At 46.1% G+C, this 27,614-nt stretch overlaps 1 protein-coding gene across 5 annotated transcripts in view; it reads right to left on the bottom strand.

Moving 5' to 3' along the window:
- ACAP3 (ArfGAP with coiled-coil, ankyrin repeat and PH domains 3) overlaps positions 1 to 27,614 on the bottom strand; it is a 96,046-nt gene that overhangs the window by 41,125 nt on the left and 27,307 nt on the right. For all 5 annotated transcript variants that reach the window (XM_030017343.2, XM_030017345.2, XM_030017346.2 and 2 more), the window contains exons 2-4: positions 13,214 to 13,271; positions 9,314 to 9,433; positions 8,748 to 8,801 (exon numbers count right to left, since the gene is read on the bottom strand). In XM_030017343.2, coding sequence (XP_029873203.1) covers positions 8,748 to 8,801; positions 9,314 to 9,433; positions 13,214 to 13,271 — 232 coding nt within the window. The remainder of the gene's footprint in view (positions 1 to 8,747; positions 8,802 to 9,313; positions 9,434 to 13,213; positions 13,272 to 27,614) is intronic.

Below are 27,614 nucleotides of genomic sequence, written 5' to 3'. Positions count from 1 at the left end.
ATCACCAGGGGAATATTTTCAAGTGGGTCCTCCATTCAATTGTCAATGCAAAATAAGTAGAGTTGTAAGAGCTAGAGTTTCATATATAAAATCATCCCTTGGCTTTTTCTCCTTTCCCAGACATACTTGGAACAAATAATTTGCTTTAAGATTTTCCAGACCAAATATCACCCCACCCTCTCTCTTAGCTTCCACCAAGACATGAGAAGTCCAGCCTATGACTCACACACATCTGTGCCTGAGGAGGGTCAGCATGAAAGAAGGGAGTTAACGCAGCTCTCACCTAACAACAGCAAAAGGCTAGATCCTACTTTTCACTTCCCCAGCATGGGCTTCCAAGGCAATGGGATAAACCCAAACCTGTGTTTGACACAGGGCTTCGGAATTTCATGCCCCCCAAAAATGAAAGCAAGTTCAGTGGCCCAGGATGTCATTCCTGGAAATGCAAGCCTAAAATCAAGATACAAGACATCAGAGATCTAAAGGGATACCATTGCTACAGCAGTCCCACATGACTCCCTGCAGAGCTTACAGGAGAAGAGGAGACACCATCAGGCTCCAAAGCAAAGCAGAAGCTAAAAAGAAGGAGGATTGCCTGGCTGTGAACTGCTTCTCTCAGCACTTACATGCGTGAAGTTCAGAAGTAGGACATCACAGCTGCACATGGGAATAGTGCTTGAGTAGAGATTAAAGGTAGGCAACAGCATTTGTGGTGGGAATTTGTCAGGGAGCACCAGAGGCCATCGGACCAGGAGCTGAGGGGGAATAATGCAGCTGGTAACACCGGGGCCTCACCAGCCATGGCTCCATCCCACCACACCAAGAAAGCAGGGCAGATTCAGAGATGGTGGCCAGATTCAACCTAGAGCCAAGATCATCAGGTAAGTTTGCAGTGATGAGGCAGGTCCAAGCTGGGAAATCAGTCCACATACCACAGTCAGGTCCAGAGATTTCCAGGCAGGTTCAGCATCAAGCTAGAAAAATCAGTCTGTAAGTTGGGATCACCAGGGTCCATAGCTGGGTATGGCCGTAGCTGAGCTGGAGACGTGTGCTCCTCCAGCACAGCTCAAACCAAGACTGAAGGCCCTGGGTGCAACTTAAATGGAGTGCCTGGGCCCAGGGGCCAGGGGTGTGGGTGGAGGCCCCAGGTGAAGCTGGTCAGGGCCATTAAGGTCTACTGGTGCACTGAGAGCCATAGCCTGAGGTGAGATCAAGATCACAAAGCGAATCAGCCATTCTCCTGCAACAACTGGCCCCAGCTGAGGAGATGGAGGGTGTGGAGCTTCCTCTGCAGCTGCCTGACATATGGACAAAGGCAGCTCTCCCTTCTCCAGCTCTGACAATTCACCACCCCAGCCACAGCAGTCATGACCTGGATGAGTCACATCTCTGCGCTTATCTCCCTCGTGGCCTGTCTGGAGGTCTCGTTCTCACTGATGTCCCCAGAAACAGTCTGAGGACTGGTTTATCTTGCATTTAAATGAGGGTTGGTTGTCTGGTGGCCTGGGAATCAGAGCCTGATCCTTTTATCCGGTCTCGGGAATCCTGTCCCATCAGCAATCTCCCGAAGTGGGAGCGCTGCAGTGTGCCTCTGAGAGAAGGGAGGCAGCTACAGCCCGGCTGGCTGGCCAGGTACGGGGCTGCCCAGACGTGGTTCTGTCAGCTATCTCTGAGCATCTGCTGGGGAACAAAAGTGACCCCCCCGCCAGCCTGCAGAAGGTGGTCATCCATAATCTTTATATCAGACGTCCTGACAGGCACCCTGCTCCCCAAAGATGGCCCATTCTGCCGATAAGCCCCTTGTGCTGATCAAATGTGGCACTGTTAGGACTGCAGAGGCTTTGGCGGTCTGTCCTGGCCTCTCCACCTCCTCCTCTTCTCTTCAACTACCTGTCCTGCTGCAGAGTTGCAAAGAGTTTTTCCAAGACCTGGGTGCTTACTTGTTCTACGGCATGTCTATCCAAGCTGAGGTTAGGGTGTGCCTGACAGAGCTTTGGAAAAAGCATGTAAATACCACTGCAGCTGCTCAAATAACAAAATAAAACTCAACAATGACAGCATACTGTACATTTTTTCCCCATTTTCATATTCCTACAGTTTACTTCTCTTTCATTGCAGCTTCTAGCAGCTGAATATAGTAACCTAAGGGGCAGGAGGGCCAGGCAGAATTCAAGCATTCTTTGTTTGGCAGGAGATGCTTAAATGACTTTTATTCCTGCCTGGCTATATGATTTGGTCCTACATCTCTTGAGCAATGGCCCACCAGATAAATGCCACCCATGAAGAGCATTCCATCTGTGATGCTTTTCTAACACAGCTCACTTGAGGCTTTGTGCTCTGGAAAACAAGCTGACAACACTACTTCTATTACACATGTCAGATGTCAACAGAGACTAAGCCTAACTTCTGAACCAAGCTGAAGTTGAGTCTCTCTCACAAAATGCTCAAGAGCTCCAGTTTGTGCGTAGGTCAAAGGACAGTTGTTCCTGCCCCTTACATATTAATGAAGCTGATTCTCTCCCCTAACTATAAAGCAGACATCCTAAGATATTGTAGAAACTGACAAAAACCTAGTCCTTCTGAAACTCCGAATGCAGCACTGAGCTCACAGTAACTGCTAGACTGGTATCAAACTTCAAGGGCAGCAGCTCACTAAAGTCTTTTGGACTAGTATACTGTCATTGCACTAGGACACAATGGCAAAAACTGTGAAGCCCTGTGATAACAGAAAGCATCTCCCCTGTCAGATGGTAATTCTGCATCCACAAATGATACCCCTTACTGTGGTATCTTGATGCACCTGGACCCTTCCCAAGTGCTGTCGGAAAGTGCAGGTGGTCCACCCAACCCTGCGGAGAATAGGCAGCTTGGATGCACTCTCCACTTTCACTTCTTTCTTCCTTCCCCCTGAACTCCACCACTACCCTCCACCCAGGACATCTGCCATCTGCCTCACTGACTCATCCCAGCTTGGGTGGCTTTTCTTCTTGTCAGCAGGAAATGCTTCCTGGCTCGCTCAGCATAGCTAAATCTCCCCTGCAAGCTGCTACTGCTCCTGCTGGAGGATTCCTGTGATGTAGCTACACTGATTTATGGCAGACACGAAAGCTTAGGACTTAATGAAGCTCCACACAGCGCTGTCTGGAGTAGTACTGATGAGGGCAATGTTAATGTTACATCTTCTGACTGGAAAATACCTGGTGCTGCTGAAGATGCACTTAAGGGGCTTAGCCAGAGTAATCCTATCACAACAGCACTTCCACTTTTCTTATCTTTCTGATCACATAGAGAGAGGGAACTGCACGGGAAAGAGCCTTGATGTATAAATGTGACAAGGTTGTGCTGCAGATCCTGGTACTTCCTTCCCAGGCATGTGTAGGGCAGTAAGCTGGTGGGAAAACTGCCTCCCATTCTTTGACAGAGCCAGGGATTATTGCATCCCCACATTCACTGCCTCTTGCTCTTTTATAACCCGGAGCCTCGCCTTCCCTAGTTCCTTGGAAGTGGATGCTGACAGCTTTGAACTATCTGTAAATTGTACATTTCTTAATCTGGACAGCTAGTCAGCACCAAGACGCTGGCATGGAGCACAGCCAGTTGTGCCTGCTATAAAAGTCTACAGAGAGGACTAACCTGCCTTCACAAGTGCCGATTAGGTATGTAACTGCACTAGAAAGAACTGCAACTAAACGCAGGGCAGGGAACTCTGACCTAATCAGAATTCTGGGGTAACAAAATCCACTTCAAGTCTAGGGTTAAACAGTCTTTGGCAACGGGGTGAAAAAAAAATGTGAGCTTCTGCACTGCTGTAATTCCAAACACCATTGCCTAGCATCATAGTGTAAATCCAATAGCCCCTAATTATCAGCTACCACTCTAGAACTGATGGCAACTTTATGCTCCTTTACCTGTGGGGAAACCTTGTTACACTCATGTAATTACATTCATCAGATTCTGTAAAAAGAGGGAAAGGTTGTTTTCTCATATATAATGGTCTGGCAGATTGCTATGCCTTTCAATCTCCCTTCTGTGTTTTAGGGAGGGTGATAAGGAGGAAGGAAAGAGGCAAACACACACACAGGTTTTGGAGCTGACAGCACAGCATCTATCTGCAGACAAGCAAGGAGCGTTTCCAGTACAGAAGAGCTTGGCAAGCCACAGTCAAAATTTATTCATTCCAGTGTGGTGTGCAGTGAGGAGGAGGGGTTGCAGGGGAGACTTCAGGCCCTCGAGCAAAATTCCAGTTCATGCCACTCAGGCTCCTGTGAAAGGAGATGGTTCACTCTGGCGAGCTGTGCAGGAAGGTTGTTGCAAGGCTCTGGGATCCCTGTCTGTTACCCGCTGCTCAGAGGTCTCACAGAGGTAGCTGGAAACTTGTTCCATGTCATGGATCATGCACCTCTAACCAGTGCATGGAAACTCGCCTGATGAGGCAATGTGATACAGCATCCTTCAGACAGTTGAGCTATGCCCCATGCTGCAAAGACTGCACTTGCCGGAGAACGGGCAGGGGAGTTTCTGCAGAATATCAGCTCATTCTGTGTTGAGGCAAAGGCTCCTGGCAGGTAGGGGAGCGATAGACCAGAACAGTACAAATAATGAGACAGACCATAACATTTATTAGAGGGAAGTGCTCTGGGATATTTAAGTGTTTACACAGTGAGCGGAAGAGCCCTCACTGCCTCAGGATCTCAGATACAAGGAATTTTTCAGGAGTAAGATTTCATTTTCAGTTGGGGGTAGGAAGTGCAAGCTAACACTGCAAAGGTGTCCAAGTGCCTCAGTTTCACCGAGTCCAGTGGTACTCGGAGAACTAAATACTTCGGACACCCTGTACCTCTGCCCTGCTTGTGTTTGGTAAAGAGCCAACTACCCTAAACATTGTACTTTTACAAGTACTGGAGGTAAGAGCTGATGCTTTTAAATCTGTAGCACAGCTGACAACTGTAGGACTCCTAGAGTCAATAGGGAAAGGTGGAGCATTTTGCTTTTGGAATATGGAGAGGAGTCACAGTCATTTCTCATCAGGTCTTTCCCTCCTGCATGAACTGAAATTTTGTGTCTAGGATGCCTGAGGCTGGGGATCCTTATCCCTTAGATATCTAATGTATCATTAGTACAACTGAGAATCAGACCACTGAATTGCTGTTAGAAAAGATGAGTACAGGAATTCAGTGGACCTACAAACTGCCGTGATTGTTAGGAGAGGGAAATGACAGCCCCCTAAAGCAAAATGGAATAGTCATCCAGACACAGTACAGCCACCAAGACAAACACATGCACAGCATCCTGCCTTGAATCTGACTCCGAGGTGACATGGCAGCCAGCAGGACCTTTGCCTTTTCTGCTGGTGCTGCTACAGACATCTGCAGCTGCAGTGATGCCTCAAGAGGTCAGCATTGTAACATCAGTAGGAAGCTTGTTTTCAAGCCACTAAGCATACATTTCTGAACAGAAGAGCCTAGGAAGCCAATTGCCTAAGACGTTGGAAGGCCATTTTCCCTAGAGAGGCAAGCAAAATCAGCCTCCCAGCTAAGCAGTTGGCATGTTACAGAAACACGTCCTCTCTATGGGGCTGCTAGGGCAGTGCCATTCTCCACTGACCTCTTACTCAGTCATCATCACCTATATCAGTTTGTCTGAGCCATCTAACCTTTCCTGTCTCCCGTACAAAGTCATCCCCAGTAAAACAGCTGCCCCAGCAAGCCACCTTCGGCAGTCAACATGACCAGCCAAAGCCACGAGCCCAAACTTTTTAAATACTTAATGGGGAGATGCAGTCACCTCTAGAGCACAGTTCAGGGAAGCCTTGGACCATAGCTTCATGAACCTTTTCAGCCAGCATAAACTAGCACTGCAGTCAAGAGTTTGCTTTGTTTGTGTGGTTGCATTGTGAAATGGCTTTAACTAGCTAAAAACCCAGCTAGTTTGGACGCAGACCAGTGCCCTCTGCAGCTGTGTGACCCCCTGAGCCAGCACTAGGGAGGGATGACAAGGGTGCTGGAAAAAATTAAAAATGTAAAGAAGGCAAGAGGGGTGGCAGGACTGCCTCTCCCTGTGGTACAGCTGGTCTGTGCAGGCTGGAAGAGGTCATGAAACTGCTCAGACTAAAGCAACTCCTGAGGGAAGCCAGCCTCCTAACTGGGAACTAACCCATAAGGTGTGAGTGCTTTCTGCACTGCTGCACTTGGTTCTGCAAGGGTCAAACAGCTTTCAAATTTGGTTGCTTCGCTTTCTCTCACCAAGCCAAAGCAAGCAGCAAGAGATCTGAATGGGGAAGGGACAACGCAGAATTGCTCCCTGCACTGTTTGCTACGCAGCCTGTTGACTGTGGTTGAAATCCTCCACAGACACTATGCCCAAATGCCTGTGGCTAAGAGCACAAAAAAAGGCAAAGGACACTGACTCCAGCTCTTGCGAACTCAACTCGCTCTTTTGTCATCTGTCCTCTAAGGCTGCTTTGATGTTTTTTCCTCCTTGTGCATTAAAAGGAAGGTGGGAATGCTCTGGAGCTCAGTGTGTTCACCTTTACTTCCAAGCTGGTTTTATGCTTGGATTTTGCTGAACTAGAATCAGGACATCTCCGTGCCCCGTGCTCTCGCAATAAAATTATAGAACAAGCTTTTCCAACTGATTTTTTGGGGATATTTTCCCTTCTTTTTAACTTGTTCCAGTTGTACATACTGTCCTGGCCACATTCCTAGAGTAAGCACTGACAACTGTTTCATAGCTGAGATCCTCAGACAGGGATGAGCCAAGATACACATACACACACGTACAGGCACACACAAAGGAGACGGCAGAAGGCACTAAAAATAACTTAGCTAATTGCACAGCCGGTCGGAGAGGGCTCAAGATGCAGCAGTCATTCCAAAGCCATTTCCTGGAGAGGGATTCACACTGCTGTGCACCAAGGGAGGAGGGTGCTCTCCAAAGGATGGGGGCGGGTGGGGGGGGGGGATTTAAGCATGTTTCCCCTTGTGCATGCAGCTGGTGGTAGGGAAATACAGCCTTTTACAACCCCTGAGCTACACGTAGCAGGGAGCTCAGCCCTGCTGAACAGGGTGGGGTGCATGGGAAGGGTTACACCACATCAGCTGGGGATTTGACAGCTCTGGGAAGGGTCCTTCTGCTTATTAGCTGGCTAAGGCAACAGCAATCCCAGAAGTGCCACTTTTGGCAGAGACCAGGGATCCAGGGGAAGCTGCACAGCTGGCGTAGCAGAGCTTGCAGACAGCATTCTGCATCCAGAGGTTTCTGGCTGGGACTGCTTCCTCATGGCTGGGCTGCACGCACTCCTCAGCCCAGCCTCTATCAGTGCAGCTGTGATGTGATCCCTGGAATGAAGGGGTAGCTTCTCTGGGGTACATATGCTCCTTGGCAGAAAGGCCTTATGTTTTCAGATGGAACTTGAGCAGCATCAGAAAATCAGGGTTGACCTTCTCTGCTTTGACACAAATATACCTTTTCTCTGATGCTCACACTGGTTTATTCACTCTCTCCCCACCAACAACATTGCTGTACAGCTGTTTGACTAACAGACCTAGGAGAGCTGCATGTGCAGTACCTCTTTCCCTGTCATTTTTTACTAGGAAACAGTCTTCCCATCTGATTCATGAAATAATTAAATGGACTTGGTGCAGCTTCTTCTCCAGCTGCATGTGGTTAACTTGCATCCCAAAAGCAAGCATCATGCCTAATGTACTTTGACAGGGGCATCGTGGTATAAAAGTGGGTCAGTCCAGTGCTAACATCCTGAAGTTTCCTTCACTTCAAAGCACTTGTGCTTTAAGCTCCTACTGAGTTACAGACTTATAATTGTGGGTCTGGCATGAAGCCACCAAGCATGAAGCACCTTCCTCTTCTATGAGGTTTACAGATGCTCGATGTTTGGGATGGAGAAAGGGCAGATTCTAACTCCTTGGGCTCTGCTAGTGAGATACAGTCAGCTCAGGAGAATAGCCATTGTCCGAGCATTTCCCTCCTTTCATCTCAGTGTAGCATTAGTATGTCCTGTGTTATCCTTAAACACAGAGCTGCACACAACTCACTGAGTCTGCTCCCAGCAGCAACTGAACAATGCAGTCCTTTTGGTTTGATCCATTCACAGGCTTGCTGGTGTCCTAATGTCACAAATTTGAATGCCAAGCTTCAGAGTGTATTCCAAATCTGCAGCAGCAAGGTTATACATACAAGCTGTTAACAGCCAGAGTCCTGAGTTGTCAGAGCTCCCCAGGACCCTGTCCGTCCTCACTACTAAATCCTGTGCTATCCAAAAAGAATCACAAGGCATCTGGAGTGCGGGACCTTTGCGAACCCTCCTCTTCCTTTGACGAAGGGGTCTCTAACATCACCCTTCTACATATTTGTTGTACATCTCTGATCTGAAATGAGCCAAGAGGCACCCGTGCGACAGTACATAGCCTTTCACTAAGTGGTACCTGCTCTGCAAGCCTGTGGAAATCCCATTTCCTAGCATACATGATGCATCAGGACTGATCATCTTGAGTACACAGACTCACGGCTCATCCAATTCAATATTGTTGCAAGAGGCAACAGTAACTCCCAGCCCTTTGCTGCTCTCTTGGCTATGCAGTGTGCAGGGACTGGAACCTGAAAGACACTTCCTTCACGGACCCCACCTTTGTGCAGTGTCAAGTAAGCCAAACACAGGAGACCATTAATCAGTGCCTTGAGAAAGTGGTTGCCATCAGCACACAAAAAGACAAGAGGAAACGGCATCTTACCATGTGGTAGTTAATCATTTCCTGCAGACTGTCTCCAAATTTGTCGAGGCACTCCTGCAAAAAAAGGTAAAGAAAACTGGCAGTGAATAGAAGCAGCTGCCCTTCATTCCCAGGGGTTCAACGGCTGAGAGAGGCTCTCATTAAGCCACTGAAGAGCCACTCTGCCATTTGGCAAGAAGGCGTTTCGAAAATGTCTGACATCGAAGCCATAGACTCCCTGTCCTTTCCACTTTAGTGCAGAAATCAACGTGTCAGTTGTCACTTGTGTAGGCTGGTTACCCGCATTTCCTAAATAACTGATGCTTACTGACCTAGATTCCAACAACCTTGTCAGAACTGTGGCTTCTTAAAAGTCCAGTTCTCCCTGCAGACAATGAATCTCACTCTGACCTTTCAGCATTGCATTATCAGATGGTCTCTACATTCCTCCAAAAATAAAACCTCACACTAAATTGCTACTTAAACAGTGTAAGGGTTTTGGACTTATGGTCCATTCACAGCACCAAGAAGCTTAACGCTCCCAAGTCCTCACTGTGTCCCATGCTCCATCCCACAGGATGACTTACCGAAATCATTTCATCCTTCTTGCACTGCTGCGACAAGTCCCGGACTCCACTGACAAAGTGCTTGTTCGTGGTGAGGTAGGCTTTGCCTGCTTCAATCATCCCACTGCATAGCTTTACCAGCTGCGGAAGGAGAGAGGTGTGAGTGGATAGGCAGCTGATCACATCCAACTGAACTGCAACCAGGCTGGTTTTAATCTGCACCAACACCACAGCCCAAGACCTTTAGAACAGGATGCCGTTCACATTCTTGGTGCGGCTACACTAGCAAGCCTTACTGCACGTGAGAGAAACAGGGATGCAAATCACACTTCTCAGGGTATGTCATGCTGTCAACATTTCACTTGTCACTTAAGAATAACAGTTCTAGGCTATCCCTTGAGCACAAATGAATCAGGGCAGCCCATTTTTTCCAGTGGGTTTCTACTCTTCATTCTACCCTGAGGCATCAGGACCGCAGTAAAAGGAACCTGATCACACAGATTGACTGGGGAGAGGTAAGACTCCTTGGTGCCGGGTGGAAGTGATACGCTGTCTAGAATCTCCCTGCTGGGAGTATGCTGCTCTTTGGGATTGTTGAGTCTCTGAGCCCAGCTGGCTGTTCTGCATACTTGTGGAGACTCGTCTTGCTCTTACCTTGGAATGAAGGGGAGCCAGCATTCAGCAGCCTTATGTTTTTGTATCATGCTTTCCTTAAACCAACTGACCAGGACTGCTTAAGCCACATCTGCTGTGTGCAGCCAGTGAAAATCTATGTTCCCTCACACCATCAAGATTGTAGGTAACTATGAATCAATTTCCACAATTCTGTAGCCCAAGGAAACTTTGCTGGTTCATTGTGGGGGATTACAGCATGTATCTCTGGACTGCCTGTGACTTAGTACAGTCTTTCTGATGGACCTGGAAGGAACTTTGTTCGGAGAAACATTAACAACTTTAAGCAAGCTATACACGCTCCAATTCTCATCACCAGCCTTGTTACAGTGAAGCTACCAGCGAAGTTACCTGGAACTTGCAGCAAAATGGGGTGGCTTCCTCACTTTGGAATTAGTTTGCTGCAATGCAGGCATACATCTCCAGACAGCCTTTATTAACTTTTGATAATATAACAGCTGCAGGGAACATTCCCAGACTTCCTAGCCACAGCAAACTGCCTTAGCATGCCTGGAACTGGCTGTAAAGACTGGAGCATTAGCTTAGCTAGAATTCCTGGCCGTTAGCCTATCTCCTTTCAGCCAAAGCTCCTTGTAAAAGGTTACTTTAAACAACTTAAGATAAATCCATAAACCAAAGGCCCAAGAGATTTGCAATGGTGACGGCTGGCCACTGAGCAAAATTTTTTAATTTTTTGTTTGTTTGTTTGTTTGTTTTTAAATCATCACTGTTCTAGGCTTTTTAACTAAGTGAAAAACTTCATCTGCTGATAATGAACAATAGTTGGAACTGAAGTTTTCCATTCTCAAAATCCAGGAGCTTTTTAGAGATATTAATCTTACTAATGAAAAATGACTTCAGAAATCTTTCCCTGTCAACCAGCCTCACCTACAGGCTGGGAACAAATAGCTCTCAAGTTTGGCTGGACGACAAAGCCCCACTGAAGCATGGTGTGCTGTTTTGGGGCTTGGTGCTTGTTCTATATATGCAGTCACAAGGCTTTGGGGTCTAATCTATATGCATGCATTGCAGAACAAGCTTGCTTGCCTCTTTCTGCAGTTCTGTAAAAATACAGCTGAGTATATCTGAACGTATAAATACATATATAGTAACATGTGTTATATCTGTGTATACATAGTATATACAGTCTTCACTCTTTCACACTCACATCCTCTCCTGTCCATGCAATTTGTCAGAACAGCATTGGATGCTAGCAGAATTATACTAGCCCATCCAAGCCCAGAGAAGAAAAGCAAACAGATGCAGTTCCTGTCACATCTGGAGCCCAGACGTACACTAGGGGTTTGGACAGATCCTCTGGAAAGGAAATCCAGCCTATTCTGCAACGTGGCGGTTTCTAGCATACCTCTGTGCAAACACTGCGGCTGAGGCTGTGTTACTAGTAGCTGAAGGCCATTCAGCACAAGCGCGCTCCCAAGGGGAGCAATGATGGCTTTGCAGATGGACCACAGGACAGAATGAAGGACATCTCTTTGAAACAGCAATCAAGCCCAAATCTCTGGTGTCCCCTTGGATGAATCATTTACGCTGCCCTTTACCTCCATTTTAAACAGGTGTTAAAAGACTAATCATTTATAAACTAAGTGCTCAGGGGCACAGTAAAAGGCAGAGAAACAGAGTCAGTCCTTGCCAGCTTGCTGCTCTTTAAGAAGTAGTCATGCCAGCTACTTGGGTACCACTGAACAACATTTACACCAAGCCCTAGAAAGGCTGCCCTGGGCATCCGCCCAGCCAGTACACAGGAGAGGAGCTGGGCCATCCAAGGATGATTTATTAGGAATGGGGGTGATTGAATCTTGTCCAAAGTTACCCTCAGAGAAACTAATTTGAACTTCAGTGGCTCTTCTGATGCAAGCTCCGGCCTCGTTTGCCCTGGACCCAGGCCTGATAAGCCTGTTGCTGACAGTGACTGAGCCAACACTTTGCATGACCAGTCATTTCTGCAGCAGACAGGGGAAATGATGCATGCAAACAGAATGAAATGTCCGCCCATTTTGCATTACCAGAATAGCACCCCATAAGTGCTGTCAGGGGAAGACCAAAATTGCATGAGACTATTGTTTTAATGCAGTCCTCACCCAAAGGAGCTGAAATCAATTTGCAACAAAGCACTGAACAACAAAAAGCTGAGAGCCCTGAACAGCTCTTGTACTTCCAGCCCACCCTCCTTACTCTAGGATTGTTCTTCGCACACGAAGTCATCTAACTACAGGGGGCACTGACAGCAGTAGTGCTAGAATCAGAGCAAGTTTCACCCCATGCTTTGTCTTTAAAGCCTCAGCTTAGAGGAAAACAGATAACCTAAACCCCTTTGCACCTTCCACCAGTAAGACTAGTTAGCTTGCGCAGATAACCGTTTCAAGCAGCTTGATTAGTAAATGGGTTTTATAGGACACAGCTTTGCCTAGGGCTTCTGACTTCAACAAAGCCCATTTCTCCATCAGATGCAGGAGTTTTATCCCTTGCTAGCTTTGGGAAATCTCACAGATAAAAAGCCGACAGCTCTTCTGGCTCCTCTTCTTCATTTCTCTCTGTTCTCGTTTAGAAACGACTTGGCTGATGTCTCAGACAAGGAGGAGTGGGAGTGGAAAAGCCACCTTCCATCACAAAGCCTCTGACTTAGATCCAAAGTACCAACTGGATGTAAAGAATCACCAGCATAAATGCAAAATGGCCAAACTGGTCCCTGAGAGAATAGTTCCAGTGTCAGATTACAGCTGCAGTGCATAGCCTGGCTGAACATCAGACAGCAACCACCACCATCAGTCTGAATCCGGCCCCTTGTTTACCTGTGTCTCCTTACATCCCTGAGCTGACACAGTGGTGCCCATGCTGTGTGGACGTTTAACAGCTTCTACCCCACACAGTTTAGTATCACAAGCAAGATGGTGGAGAGGGGAAACAGACAGCACCAATATAACTTGCCACAGCAGGAGAAGCAGTGTCAGTCCCCTGAGATCCAGGATCAGAACAAGAAGGCCATCATTCAGCATTAGGAGCCCATCTGGACCTCTTGTCCTAACTCCTTTTGCAGTCACAAAGGAGCCTTGACAGGTACCTGTCAGTAGAGGGAGACATGGTCCTGTTGACAAGCCCAGTGTATTATAAATTAGTTTCCTGACAGCCTGAGATGGGCTCACTTTTTAGAGGAGACTGGTGGGGCCATATTCCTAAGCAGGAACTCAGCAGTCCCTCTTCAAACCAGTGCGCTAAGCTGCCCCATCTTACCTTGTCAAGCTTTGCTTCTATCTCCACCACATCTGTTTCCACTTCATCAATGGTTGCCCTGCAATGACAACAGCAAAAAGAAATAATTAATTGATTGCTTATGATGATTGGGAAAGAAGCCAGGAAGTCCTAGATGAGTAAAGATCAGAGAGACTAAGGTATGTGTGCTGGTGGTGGACAGGAGGAGGGATTCACACTTCCCACTTTGGAGTTTCCCTGCTGCTCTGTAAACTCGGTACTTACTTGGGAGAATGATCACACCTCATCAGGAATGAATTCCACTGGGCTGGAAAAAGAGATGGAGATTATGCTATCTTCTGTCAGCGTCATGGATAAATTCAGGTGTGCTGTAGTAGTCATACACAGCCAACTCATTTAGTGGCCTTGTTCTGATTCTGCAGGCAATGTTGTTAATTGGTAGTAATGCTAAGTGACACAGAAATAACCACTGTTGCACCTTAGCCATCCATTCACATTAGGCACAAATTCCTTGCTTCGGTACCACCAAAACCCATTTTCTAGGCTACAACAGTGCCTGAAGTGCAGCCACGTGGCGAATTATGTCCTTTGAACCTTAGGAACCATCACTCAAGCAGAAACACATCTTGGTCCTTTTGTCGTTGAAGACCATAAGTCTCTTCCACACAGGTGGGGCTTTGCTTGCATACGGATAAATCTGCTCCGCGATTATCGGATCTGTTTTCTTTCCACGTCACTGGACAGATGTGACAGTAGGAGGCTATTAGAATCCAGCTGCAAAGGTCACCAGACCTCCTTCACAAAGTGAAATATTAACATGACATCAGCCATTTGCAAGAGGCATTCCCAGGCCGAGGCATGTGGTGTGAAATGACTTTTTTGAGGCCAGAGTCCAACAGCAAGCACTGTAAACCTGGGAGTGTTCCCTTGCAGAGCTGTTCACTGCTATATGATGTTTATACTTGGACAGTTGTTTCTTTAACCACACACCTGGAAATGTGGTAAGCCTCACACCGCCCTTATGCACCAAAGATATGCAATCCAAATTTCACTGCAAGGAGCTTCTTAAGTTTGTGGGCTTGTAATTTAAAAGGTTGTTTCCTGAAATATTAGTCAGGCTTTAAAAAAATCCAGCACTGAACATGTGCCAGCTGAAGGAACAGTAGGGGAGAGATATGACTTAGAGCCACATGAATTAATACTGCTATCGCAGCAAAAGGATAGAACACCCACAAACCAAAGGGAACAGCAAAAGTGCTGAAGGAACCATTAGAGTATGTAGTAACTCTGTGCCTCTGAGGCTCTTGGTGTCTTCAGTGAATTAGTGAATGGTGAAGAGAGTGACTGTCTTCAGTAAGGGACATGCTTCTAAGAGAAAGAAGGATAAATTTAAGAAGAAAGCCCAAAAGGTCACAAAGCTGGGTCTAAATCTAAATTTCTGCCAAGCTGAGGAAGGGTTCAGGCCAACAGCATGGTACTTGTATGTACCTTACAAAGATTACACATAACCAAAGTAGCACAGCACACTCAGTGCCACCTATTCTAAGCATTCTTCAATGGGAAATATGCATAATACCTTACATAGATGAGTGCAGTCCCCATCTGTAAGCTATGAGACAGCCAACATTTGTTACAGTCCTCTGTAATCCGGGTGGAGCAAAAAGGAGAGAGTCTGTCCTCACACAGTATTGGCCTCAAAGACTGTGGGTCTAATAACTGTCTTGTTGAAGCTAAATTGGCTGCATGTCCAAGAACTGTGATGTAACAGCTGTAACTTTCCTTCAGAGACTCCTGCCTTCCCCTTCCACTGCTCTCTTGTTCCCAGATGATACTACTTACAAGCAGAGGAGCATCTCCTCCATCAATGTCCCTTTCCATTAAAAATTCCTTCTAGCCTGTGGTTTGACCATGCTGCTCCCAGCCGGGGAGGGCAGAAGGGGGATGCTGGCCATTTACAGGCCACTTGTGACTCCACTGCTGCCCTTTCCTCATCTGGTTTCTTTTAACAAGTGAGTCTGAAGGAGAAAAAGGGGTAGGTCTGCTGTTCCTAAATGAGCTGCGATGTTCTTCAGCTCTGTGAGCAGCAAGAAGCACCAAAACCCTGCCAATGCTGTGTGAGGAAAGGATGTGTCTCTACTCCCTTCATCCAAGAGCTCTTGATGTCATCTCAGCAAACAATACTTCCTACATCTTAACATAAGCTGGACATCAAATCCAGAGGAAGCAGGCTAGGTTATTAATCACCATTATATATCGTAGAAGACAGCCTGGAATCTGCTTTCATTCAAAAATACCAGATGCAAGAAAACACAACTACTGCCTACGATTGGCTCCTCTACTTCCTGCAACGCAAGGAGAAATACATACTTACTAAAAGTTTGCTACCTGCCGAGCACTTTAAATGAAGCGTATTTGTTACACCTTCCCTCGCCCCACACATCACTTCTCTCTTCCTAGGCCCTTGATAACTAGACAGCCTTTTCCCTGCCATGACACCCAATGTAAAAGATGGTGAGGCCAGAACCTCAGACACAGATGGCACAGACACCCTCCATCTACAGCCACCCCGAGCAAGCAAAACAAGAGGGAAGCTGAGCACTCTGCTTCTGAATGGAGCAAGCCCTAGGCTCTCTGAAGTCGCAGTAATACAGCATGGCTGCTCAGGATTGTACTTGATCCCTGGCCTTCTCCTGTATCTGTAAGGAAGCTGGCAAAAACCCAGGACAGAGCAGGCAGGACAGCAAGAAACTATGCATGCTCAAAATGGCCTTTTTCATCAGCAATTCCTCAGAACTGCAGATAGCTAGAGACTAAATCTGCACCCACCATGGTGGGAGCACATCTTTATGTGTAGGTCATATTTGTGTAGGAATTCATTGAAACAACTCCCCAGCAAGGAATACTTTTGTGCACAGTCTCAAGGCCTGACTTTGCTGCAGTTGCAGGGCTCTCAGTTTCCCTTTTGCAAAGGGAGGGAACTGGTCACTGCAGGTTTACAAGCAAGTATAATTTCCTATGATAACAGCAGAAACACCAAGTATAGTGATCTATTTCTTTTTTTGCACTTTTGTTTTTTAAGATCAAGCTCTGTCTTGGGATGACACTGTAATGCCAGCCTTTGCTTTCTACAAATACCTCTCTGTCCTGCCACAGGCACTTGGAAAAGAAGGAAACGCAATAAGGACATTACGGAAAATTACTAACACAGATCCATGTCCAGCCCACAGCATTGCCGCCACTGTCTTTCCAAGCTCTGGCGTGACTCAGGGACTCCTATAATGTGAAGCTGCAATGCTACTGATAGACGGTGGCTTAGGTCCTACTAGCCAAGCACCTACTAGAGAAAGATCCATTGCACTTCCCGTTCTCCTGTCTGCTCACTCAAGCCATACAACCAAAACCAAACTATCAGAAGGCTCAGACAACAGATTGATGCCATTAGAGAATGAGGGTCTCTGCTTCAGCACAACAGAAATGTCATTCTTTATTCCCTTACTGTGTTGCAGTGCTCACCTGACCTGGCATCACTCTCTTCTTCCTGATTGTTCTGCGTACAACTGGTACCCATGCCATTGGGCAGCAAGGGACTTACCCCAAAAATAAAATTAAAGGTCTTACAATGTAAAGCCCCTTTGACAGTTCAGAAAAAAGGTTATTTTAGTAGGTGCATTTAACAGTCATCTTTTCTTTGCCTTGCAAATTACATTTGATTGGTTATTAGTGTTTAGGAATTTCTCTACTTTTCAGTCCTGCTGCAGTGTTCCTTTGAACAACATCTCAGCCAACAGGGAGGTTTCATACAATTGCTATTGACTTAATTCCAGAGAAACACATAACCAAATATCTGCTCCCTAATTAGAGAAAACTCAGGTGTCAGCATGGCCATCTTCAGCACAAACAACACCCACAAGAGTATTTCAAAGCTTTGCAATATTCTCAGTGTTCCTCATAAGCTTCAAAAGTGTCAACTTGCAAGTGTTGGAGAAAGACGTAAAGACTTAGACATCACAGAAGGGAATGGGTGGTTTCCAGAAGACTGGGTGTTCTGTCAGTGTCCTGAAACACAGATTCACCAGGCTGCTGGTTACTGAAGTGTCAGCACAGCTAGATGACTTTACCTTTCTGTAGCAGCAGCAGAAAGTGCCATCATGAAGATTTCAGTCCTCCGTGCCATAGCAACAACAGCCCAGGAACTTTCTCCAGCAGACTGAAAAAGTAAGTGCTGGGTAGTCCTTTCCTTGCTTTCCTCCAACACTTCTTCCAACCTCTTCCTTGAGCAGCCCTCTGGGAGCAGCCTCTAGAGTCCAAGCAGAAATCTAAACTCCTTCACCCTCACATCAGCCAGACTGAAAATTAAATCCTGGTGACTCATTATGAAAGTACAGACTCCCTTGTGCCCAGGGCTCTGGCCACAATCGATCTGCTACCAACTCTTTGAAAACACAGCCAAAAAAGAAGCTTCTTTCTCTCTAATAATTCAGTCCTCAAGCTTTACTGCAACACATATGGCTGCCCTATACAAATGGCAGCCTAGCTGTGCTGGGGGCAAAGCTTTTGAAAGAAATAGAATAATTAAAGAGCTTCTTTCAGGCAAATTTTTTCTCTTGCTGCTATTTTTGTTCTCTGGGTTTGGAAGTCGTGTGCCTTCATGCATTGCACTCTTACTGCCAGATTCAATTTTTCCACTTGGTTTCTTCATGGTTCTGATAGCTGGACATAATAACCAGCTAAAAAAAAAGAGAGCTGGGATTTCTGGGGATGCTTTTCTTTTCAGGAAAGCAACAGCAGCCATTGTTTAATCTGCAGACATCAGCTAGAGGCTAGTGTAGCAAGGCAGTCTAGCGGCGTATTTCCTGCCAGAAGGTGGAGAGAGCATCTATAATTTCCTCCCCATTGTTATCATAACCTAAGAAAAGGAGTTGATATATTTGGACTCTGTGTGGAGGAGGAAGACATTTTGGTTCTGGTATCCGCTCAGGTATGAATACAACTGACTATGGCTATGAAAGCATGAAACCTGAGCTTTATATTTGGTGTACGGACTTGATATAAAAGGTTCCAAGTGTTTGATTTCAAGGACAATGATCTCGGGGACCTACTCAGTTCCAGGACTATAATGGAGTTCCAGCTTCATTACAGGAAGCACGGGTGAACATTTATCCATCCTTTCCAGTTACATGGTGCTTCTATATCTGAATGAAGTCCTTGGGGAGATGAATTATGAGGCCGAGACGTGGTTAGGGGTAGTGCAGCCATGCATTCATCTTGGATAAGCTGTATGTGGAAGATAAAAGGACCTCAGTCCTCAATCAAGTGCCTAACTCCTATCCTGCAGTGTCTTTTTCCCATACACCTGGTCTTGTTGGCCAGGGATTTTTCCTTCTGCAGCTCTGGCCCTCTGCTTCTTAGAAAGCAATGTAAGTTCTCTAAGGGCTGGGAGAAGGTTGGAGCAGAGCAGCAGTGTGCAAAACCAGAAGCAGCTCAAGTTCCCCCCTCTTCCCCGCCTTCTCCTCCTCCCTGACCAAACGATCTCACTGCAGGGTCTGCCATGTCAAGGAAGAAACCAGTGAGCAAAATCTAGAAGTAACAGGTGCTGACTCCCCTGCTCACAAACCCACCACTGTCCCTCCCCAGAATGATGTGCATGAATACCAGCGAACTCCATTATGATCTGTGCTATTCCAGTACACAGCAAACAAGCTGGTAATGAGCTAAAGCAGTGTTAACTGAGATCCTTCCTGACAGGGCCTGCTTCATACAGCCAGGACAGGCCCAGCACATGTGCTCCAAAGAGGTAGAAAGCTTGGGGAAAGAGATTATACCAGATTCTTTAACACCTGATTTCCCATCCTTCAAGGGTACAACATGCCTAAGCCCATCCCTGGGCTTTTGGGGTTCAAAATGTCCTTATCCTGCTCACTGATGAAGTTCCAGAGTCCACTGATCATGCTTCCCTAGAGAAATCACAGGTTTCAGTGCAACTGCTTACTGCAGAACGCAAACACTGGGCTAAATTTTCTGCCAATTTCATTCCCAAATTTAAATCCTCCCACTGTTCCACCAGTGTGGCATAGATAAAAGGCAAAACCCTTTCAGTTACACAAGCAAGCTGAGAACCTGGAGTAACTCCATAGGGATGAGTAATGCCACCTCAGCACTGCTGAGCTCCACCGCTCCATTCTGAAGGAATACAGAAGTGAGATGAACAGGCATGGCAAGTGGCACATATAATCCCTACTGAACCTACGTGCTTGCCACGTCCACAGCACTTGTGACTGCTGACACAAACAGAAAACCCCAGGCAAAGGCAGCAGCTGTAGTGTGTACACAGGGATGCTCAGCACTTAGGGCTCACACGCTCACCCATCTGGAGGCATGTGGCTAGGAAACCAAGTGATTCTGACAAGAATTGAATCCCTTCACCCAAAAAAGCGATGTCCCAATTGCTGGGCAGCTAAAAGCTGTGTAGTCATGTCCTGGCTGGGTGCCCTTCGTGTTTCCTGATGCTGTGCTCTTCCTGCTAATGCTTTTCCAGGCCTTGGGCTATTTCCGTCATGAGGGGAGAGAAAACAATCCACAACCTCATCTGCTAGTCGTTCAGTGCAAAGAGGAGCCCTTCCAACTACAGAGATGAGGCTTGAGTTTCCTTGCTCAGAGAAATCAGCAATTCCCCACAGTCCAGAGGGGTTTGCATTGTGAATTTTTCTTTGTCCTTTAACGAAGCCATTCAGACACATGATTTGTATGTGACAAAAATCTTCCCAGAAGCATTTTTATATCCCATGGGGACAGGAATAATAAGCTACACTGCTATTAGAGAACAGGGTCTGTGGCAAGAACACATCTGCCTTTCCCCTCTTGTGACTTGGTTCTACAAACTTTCATTAGATGGTCCTAGCTAAGCACCAAGAGAATAATCGCCCACATCCAAAATGAGATCAAAGCAAGAAAGTCCCACTGGCAAACTGATGCAGAAATCAAGTCATTGGCATCACTACGAGCTGAGGCTGAGTATAATTGTGTGGGTGCCTAGAACCGCATTTTATAAGCTATGCTTGGGGTGCAGTTAGAAGGCCAGAACTGGTAGAGGAGGACGGGCAAAACCAGAAGGGAAATGACATCCTGACCGAGGGGCACTGGCTGTGATAGGTCAACCACAAGGCCCCTTTTTTAGTTAGATTATCATTAGTCACCATCTGCTTCTGACTCTGCTGAGTAATAGTCTTACAAAAGAGATGGTTTATGATGACTGGAGCAATGAGCAGGACTAACAAAGCTGTTACTAGCTGCCACATAAGTCATCTCTTAGCCTTGACTTCCCCATTGCTAAATTGATAAACATTTGCTTCACAGTGACACTACAAGTATTCAGTGATTAATCCGTGTTTGGCAAGCTCTGGGGGATCCTCAGGTGACAAGCTGACTACAGCAAAGAACAGTCATTTATTCGATTAATAGACCTTAGCATTAAACAATATCATATTACTAACCAGCTTAGGCATGAAGTGATCAACAGACATTTCTCAGAGAGGCCTGTCTGCATTTTTCACATTTCTTTTTCTTCATGGTGGAATAGTGGTCATGGTTTTCTTGAAATTTTTTGTTCACTGAGTGCCTTTGACACAAACACACACGTGTTCTATATGAAGGCAAGTACGACAGAAATCCAACACCAAACTAGGTATTAAAAAGTAATAAAATGACCTAAAAATGCTTGGTTACCTCTGGCAACTATATGAAGAAGAGAACCAAAAGAACATAAAATGTAATTCCAAATTATTAGCTGCTATAATAGCAACTACTTATACTTGCAGCTGTCAAAGCAACTCACAAAGCTGACTTAATTAAACATGCCCTTCTTTTTCCTTGGTAAGCATTTGGTTCTCCTCACTTTTCTGGCAGGGAAACTGAGGCACAAGGATACAAAGACTAAGGGTTTTTTTCAGTATTGAAGTTCAGAAAAACACAGGGCTATTTTCTGCATGCGGTCACCAGATTACAGGTTGTTAAATTGGTCAAGTAAAGGGCTCATTTGTCCCTAAGGCACATTTATATACAAAGGCGGTCTCATTTACCAACTACAAAAAAAGCTGCATTTTTACAGTCAAGCATGTAAAAAGCACCTTAGAGGTTCTTGCTTTCAAAAGTGCCCACCAAACGTAGGCACATCTCTTTGGGGCCACACAGCTCTGCACTGCATGAGCTGATCCTGCTCCAAGTGATATCAGCAGGACACGTGGGGTCCAAGCCAACTCCCATTGCAGTCAACGTGAAGGCATCCCTTTAGCTCAGCAGGAACAGGAATGTTTCCGGAGAGCCTGCCTCCCTCCCTCTACCTCCATTGCTGCCAATTCTAACTCAGGCTGATTTGTGACTCTTACATATGTGATCTAACTGCTACATCGTGTTACCACTCCCTTACAAGCCGTCTGTATTGCTGTGCGTAAAACTCTCCCCCAGTTGGAGAGAAGGAGAAGCTGTAGCCCTTGAACTCTGAACAAAGCCCCACCTGCAGGCCAGCTGTTCCCAGCTGCTGGCTTGGATGCACGCACGCTTGCTCAGTTTCAAATCTCTCTTGCCTTGGATGAGTCGTACACGGAACAGGAGCGCCACATTCAAAGTAGTGCTTTTACACCTTGTGCTATACCTGATCAACATGTTGAGTGGGCTGGATAATTCCTAGAAACCCACCTTGCACCAGGAATAACTGCATGCACACGTGCATAAAACCCACTTTGCTAGCAGCAACAAGAATGACTGTCAAATCCAGGAAAATAGCTAATCCATGCCTTGCAGTGACAACTCCTCCACAGAAACATCTTCTGTGGCCAGGAAAAGCCTCATGAGCCTAATGTGTTTGGAAGTGAGCCACCGGCATATTCAGATCAAAGACAATGTTATTTAGCCACCTGGAGCATTCAGATCTCCGTTTAATATAGTTCCAAATCAGGCTGCTAAGGGCCCTACATTACATGTCACTCCAGTGATGTTCAGGGCCTCCCTTAGTTTAATGCTGCGGGACAGAGCGAAACATGGGCTTTCCAGAGCTCAGGACAGGAAACAGAACTCCTGGATCCTATTCCTGACAGCCACAGCATCCATGGGAGACCACTTACCACAGTCTCTGTCCCCATTATTGCTATTAAAACACTGAGAAAAATGAATCCTTCCCTCTCTCGCAGGATTGTTGGGAGGATTTAATGAATAGTAGTGGCAAAATGTTCAGAGAGTCAGGAGCTCTAGGTGTGCAAAGCAGAGTCATTATTATTTATTAAATCTGACTGTGTTCTATTTGAAATGGAGTGAAACCAGCATTTGCCTTGGTGAGATTAGCTCTGCCCCTAACTAGACAAGGATGTTTGGCACAGACGCAAGTCATTTCTCATTCAACTCCTTCTTCCAGAACCATCAGCAGCCTGACAAGGTCACTAACAGCTGCCAAACTACCTTCCAAAGGAGCACAGACTTTAGAAATTAAAATAAGGTGAGTGTGTTCCTTCAAGGAAAAGGAGCCTGCAGGGGTAGATGGGATTTTAAGTTCCACCTCCATATCCTCGTCTTCTGCAAGATACTGTATTTCTGGAGGTTTAAACTGAGATGAGGTAAAAGCAAAGCACTGATTACTAGTAGTAACTCTTTGGATTTTTTTTGCAAGAGAAAAGTGCTGCTTTCAGTGCATGGTGAAATACTGCTGTGGATGACCCTACAGCAAGTACATGAGTCTCACTTCCTTTTGCTGGCTGTTATTGTAAGATACAGAAGAGAAAAATAAGGAACCTGACATAGACAGACAGCAGAGTCAGCAAAACTCTAAAACAAAGTAGTTATTAACCTCCCTAAATACCTATCTGAAACCTTCTGTGCCCTCTAGTATCCACTGTTCTTCCTCCTTTCTTCAAAAGAATAAGTATACTTTGCATCTCTCTGTCAATGTGAGCAGACAGCACCATGGCAACAGCTCCATGGTGACTATATCCATGACAACCAGATCCTGCAATGGCTGTGGCTTCCCGTTCAAAATGAGAGCTTGATTTGCATGGCTTTTTGCATTTGCTATTTGCTTGGAAATAGCATGGGACCGGTTGCGAGATAGTTAAGCATAGTCAAAGGTTTCTGAGGATAATGAGCAGAGTATACAGGAGAGTGTTGGAGATGTAAGTTCTAAGGAGTAATGAAACTGGATAGTGTCATTAAATACCAGTTCAGCATCCCACCTCAGCTGGAGCGTGGACTGGAAAGCAAAGAGTCTAGGTGAGATGCCTTCTCAAGGCTACAGCCACAGCAAGTTTATAGTTCTTATACACAAGGCAGAAGAGCAGCCATGCCAAGTAAAGTGCCATTTCAGACACACACATCACTTGTTAAAATACTGGAGATTTGAATCACTTTGTTGCTGCTGGTTCTGCGAGGCTCAACAAGCACAATCCTACAGGAATACCTCCCAGAGGGATCTGAGAAGAGATTGAAGAGCATATGAGAACATATGCTCCCTCCATAATGCCAGCCATTCCTGAAATCAAAAGCTCTCTGAAAACACAAACGGAGCCTTATATGCTCCCATGCCTCACACATGTCATATCGCTTAGGTGGGAAAATTGAGACACAAAAAAGGCGACTCATCTTGCTGAACTTCAAAAAGCAAATAAGCACCAAGTCCCCTAAGTCCTGGTCCCAGTCTTAAACTGGACTCCTGTTGAAAGAGTCAACCTAGAAATGGGAAGAGGGATGGTTGGGAGTGAAACCGACCAGGAGCCAGGAAGAATATGTGGGAAACAGACTCCATCTACAGGAAACCTTCCCATCCCCAGCCCACTAAATCCTGTTGCTCTGTCAGCTAAGTGTGGCTTTTACTATATCCAGCACTAATCCGTCCCTGCCATGCACACCAGACAAAAGACACTGCCCTCCCCCAATAACACACACAGCAGTGGGATGCCTAGAGCTAAAGAGTGTTAATTTGGGATTAAGTCGCACCTGAGGCTTTAGTGGTTCCCTGGCTGATGGTCAGGATAGCAAGAACTGCTGCCATCTGCTTCTCCTTTGCTTCTTCTCTATTACTTCTCCTAACCAGCCCTTAACCCCAGCTACCCACATGTGGGCCAGGCTCAGCCCTATCACGCTGTCCATTTAAAAATCAGCAGCCACCACTTCTTTCAAGCTCCGTTGCATAACAATTTCTAATCAAACCAGACTTTCTCATCACACTCCCACCAATCCTGTGCATGCCCATCTTTAGCCCTTGCTCTTCCTTCCACACCTCCATTCATCCTCTTCAGAACACCTGGCTCTCCACATGGTGAGGAGCACAAAAAAAAAGGAGCAGCCTGGGTAATTGACAACTCTGCATACAACTGATGAAAGGCAGATCCAATGTATTACTATTCAATTGTTGCCTCGGTTTAAGTTTGCTGAAAGGAGCTGGCTTCATAGTCTTGAGTCTGATGTGCACAAATTAGTCACAACACATAAACAGCACTGTCCTCAGTTGTCTCTCACTGGTCCCTCTTTCCTTCCAGAGAGGAACCAGTTCAGCTGATGTTGACTCCCTTGGGCCTTAGAGTCTACTGTTCTTTTGTCAACAGCAAGATCAGGACAAACTAGATTAAAACTCAGCTGGATAGAAAACCAATTACTTCAGTAATGCTTAAATACTATTTCAGAGCAGCAAGTTCCCAAAATGGAAGCTTCATTTCTCTTTCTGTGGATCAATGGCAAAACTCTGCATTTACGCGAGGATGAAATCCCATCTTTTTTATCCTTTTGAGGGTTCCTAGTTTTACTGATGGCAGTCTGGATCAGGAGAAAGTGACATCAGGGAAAATGCCCCTCCACCAGCCCCTGAGCCTGCTGCTACCTGCTCTCACCCATCCTTACCAAGCTTCTGAGCAGGTTCATTTGCTTCCTCCAGATTCTTGGGAAATGCAGCTTGTTCCCTTGTCCCCTTGTTATTTATCCCCTTTTATCCCTCATTGCAAGCTCCCTGCCTTCTGTTTGTGTGCAGAGGGGGAGGAAGTTCCTGCAGTCCCTGCTGGCTGCAGCACTCTCACACAAAGGAAAAGTAAATGTTTATCTGGTTCTTTGGTATGTATATCACTGCTGTGCTTACAGCTCAGTAGAGGAGTCTTGCTGCAGCTGGAGTTAATGCCTCAGAATACATATTCCAAGGGTGGGTCTAACTAGGCTGGGGAGAGTGCTGTCTAGTGACTTGGAGCAGGAGTCTGAAAGCCAATGCTCCTGGGTTGTATCCTTACCTCTGGCAATGACTCAGTCATATCATCAGAAATAACTCATAATCGCTCCCTGACTTGGCTTCCCCATCTGTAAAATGGAGCTGCTTTCACAAAGCTGCACTGAGAACTCCACTTAATGACAACTGCACCACATTCAAAGACCTTCAGATCAAAGATACTGTGAAAAGATTACTGTTAATATTGCCAGAGATTTATTAACATACCCCTGGTGCTGACAAGTCAATAGCCTTCCCAAGCATAAATGTTCAAGACAGTGCAAACACTGACCTAGATTTTGAGTAATTATGCTGGAAACTAGCACATGTGATGCTTTTGCTCTCTGGCTTTCAAGTCAGCAGCATTCACGTAAGTAGAGAATATATAGCTACCTTTAGTTTCAGAGCTGTCCCTTTCCTACTGCCACTCAGTGTTTCAAAGTGCTAGCAAGATCAGACCAAAGATTATTCTCTCTTTTTCCATCCCCAAACTGAGGTCGCTGCTACTTGAGTGGAAGCAGAATGTTTGCTAGGTGCAAAACAAGGTTTGAAACACCCCATGACACTTCAACTTCCATCCAGGAAAGGGCAGTGTTGCTTGCAAATCCTAGGTGACTCACTGCAGTACAGAGTGAACATAGGGATCACTACACAGGGTGGCAAAGACCCGTCCTGTGATGCCAACAGTGACCTGTCTGCAAGCGAAAGAAATTCCCATAACGCATCAGTTCAATTGTCAATGGAGATGAGGAGAAAAGAGCTCCCTGACCTTTACAGTGAACAGGTGGTATGAACTATGGTGTTAGCGTACTTCATCTTACTGTGTCTGAGTGTAGGGATACGCATGTATTACTAATCATCTTGACAGTGAGAATTTTTACCCATTTTCCATCTCCTCGTTAAATCAGGATTTTTTAATATGTCCACCATTCATGCTAAATGTGTGAATTTCCAGTTTCTTGTCTTTCTGGTACAATAACCCCAAACAGCAGTGCACAGTGCAGCAAGAGGGAGCTCAGTCCTTCACAAGAGTCAAAACACGGAGTCACAGCTCAGTTCCGAATGGATAGCACATGCGTGAACCATACAAGGGAGCAGGCTTCAGAATGGGATGCAGGCTATATTGCTCCATCATGCTGATACGGACGAGGCTGCCAGCTTGCAGACAATAGCCAGGCTTGAAAGGTACAAAGGGCTGCGATCTAGGTCTTGTTATACTCAGTCATACAGTGCATGCCAAAGCTCATCTGGCCAAGTCACTAGTGACGTGTTCAGAACTGCTCTTGCTTACTCAGGTTAAGGAGAAAAGTCCAATTTTACATTGGAAAACACTGGTTTCCTTCTTGATTTCTGTCTGTATAAGGAACTGGCTTCTGGTGCTGAAATCTCATTAGATACTGGTCTTCACAGAACTGGGACTCTGCTTGCCTTGTCTGCACGGCTCGCTTAGAGCATCCACAAAGCTATTGCCCCAGACAGTACAGTTCTTGCAGTAGGCTGGCTCTGGCAGTGATAAAAATCACAAGGCACAGGCAAGTGACAAGATACTTGGCACAGCACCATGGAGGAGAGGAGGTCTCACCACACGGCTTCACTGCAGGTCAGTAAAGGCCTAAGAGACTGATGCTCCACGTGGAAAGACTAAAGGCAGGGAGAACAAATAATCACACGTGCTTACGCAGCAATTCAGTGAGAGTACTTGCTCCCAGGGCACTGTTTTATCCTCTGATGGCAATAGCTAGCCAGTGAGACAGCTACCAAGGGTGGGTTAACATCAAGGCCTTCACTGGCAAAGGCGTAGAGGAAAAGTCCTGGAGCCAGCTAGGTTTTAAAGGGCATGCATATGCAAAGTCCTCAAGCACATACTTGATTTTAAACCTGTCTCTCACTCCCACCAAATTAAATGGGATTTCACATACATGCCTAGTGCTAAGCACATGCTTCACCCAGCTTGCTAAATAGGAACACGAATCAGAGTGAAGAAATGTCTTTGTAAAACCAGTTGCACTGGTATAGCTAGTAGGATGAACTAGATCCAGAGATATACCCAGCAAGGAATAAACTTGGGAGTTAATGTTACATGCTGCTACACTTAAACCCCTGGGTGCCTCGCTGTCCCAAGCATGACAGATGGAAGACATGGAGTGCCTCTTGCTAAGCTGGGTATGTGAAGCACTCATAGTTTTTTGTAGGCTT

Source organism: Aquila chrysaetos, chromosome 6 (genome assembly GCF_900496995.4).
Source record: "Aquila chrysaetos chrysaetos chromosome 6, bAquChr1.4, whole genome shotgun sequence".
NCBI lineage: Eukaryota > Metazoa > Chordata > Aves > Accipitriformes > Accipitridae > Aquila > Aquila chrysaetos.
The sequence above is the reverse complement of the archived record's forward strand: the minus strand, read 5'-3'. Positions and strand labels throughout refer to the sequence as shown.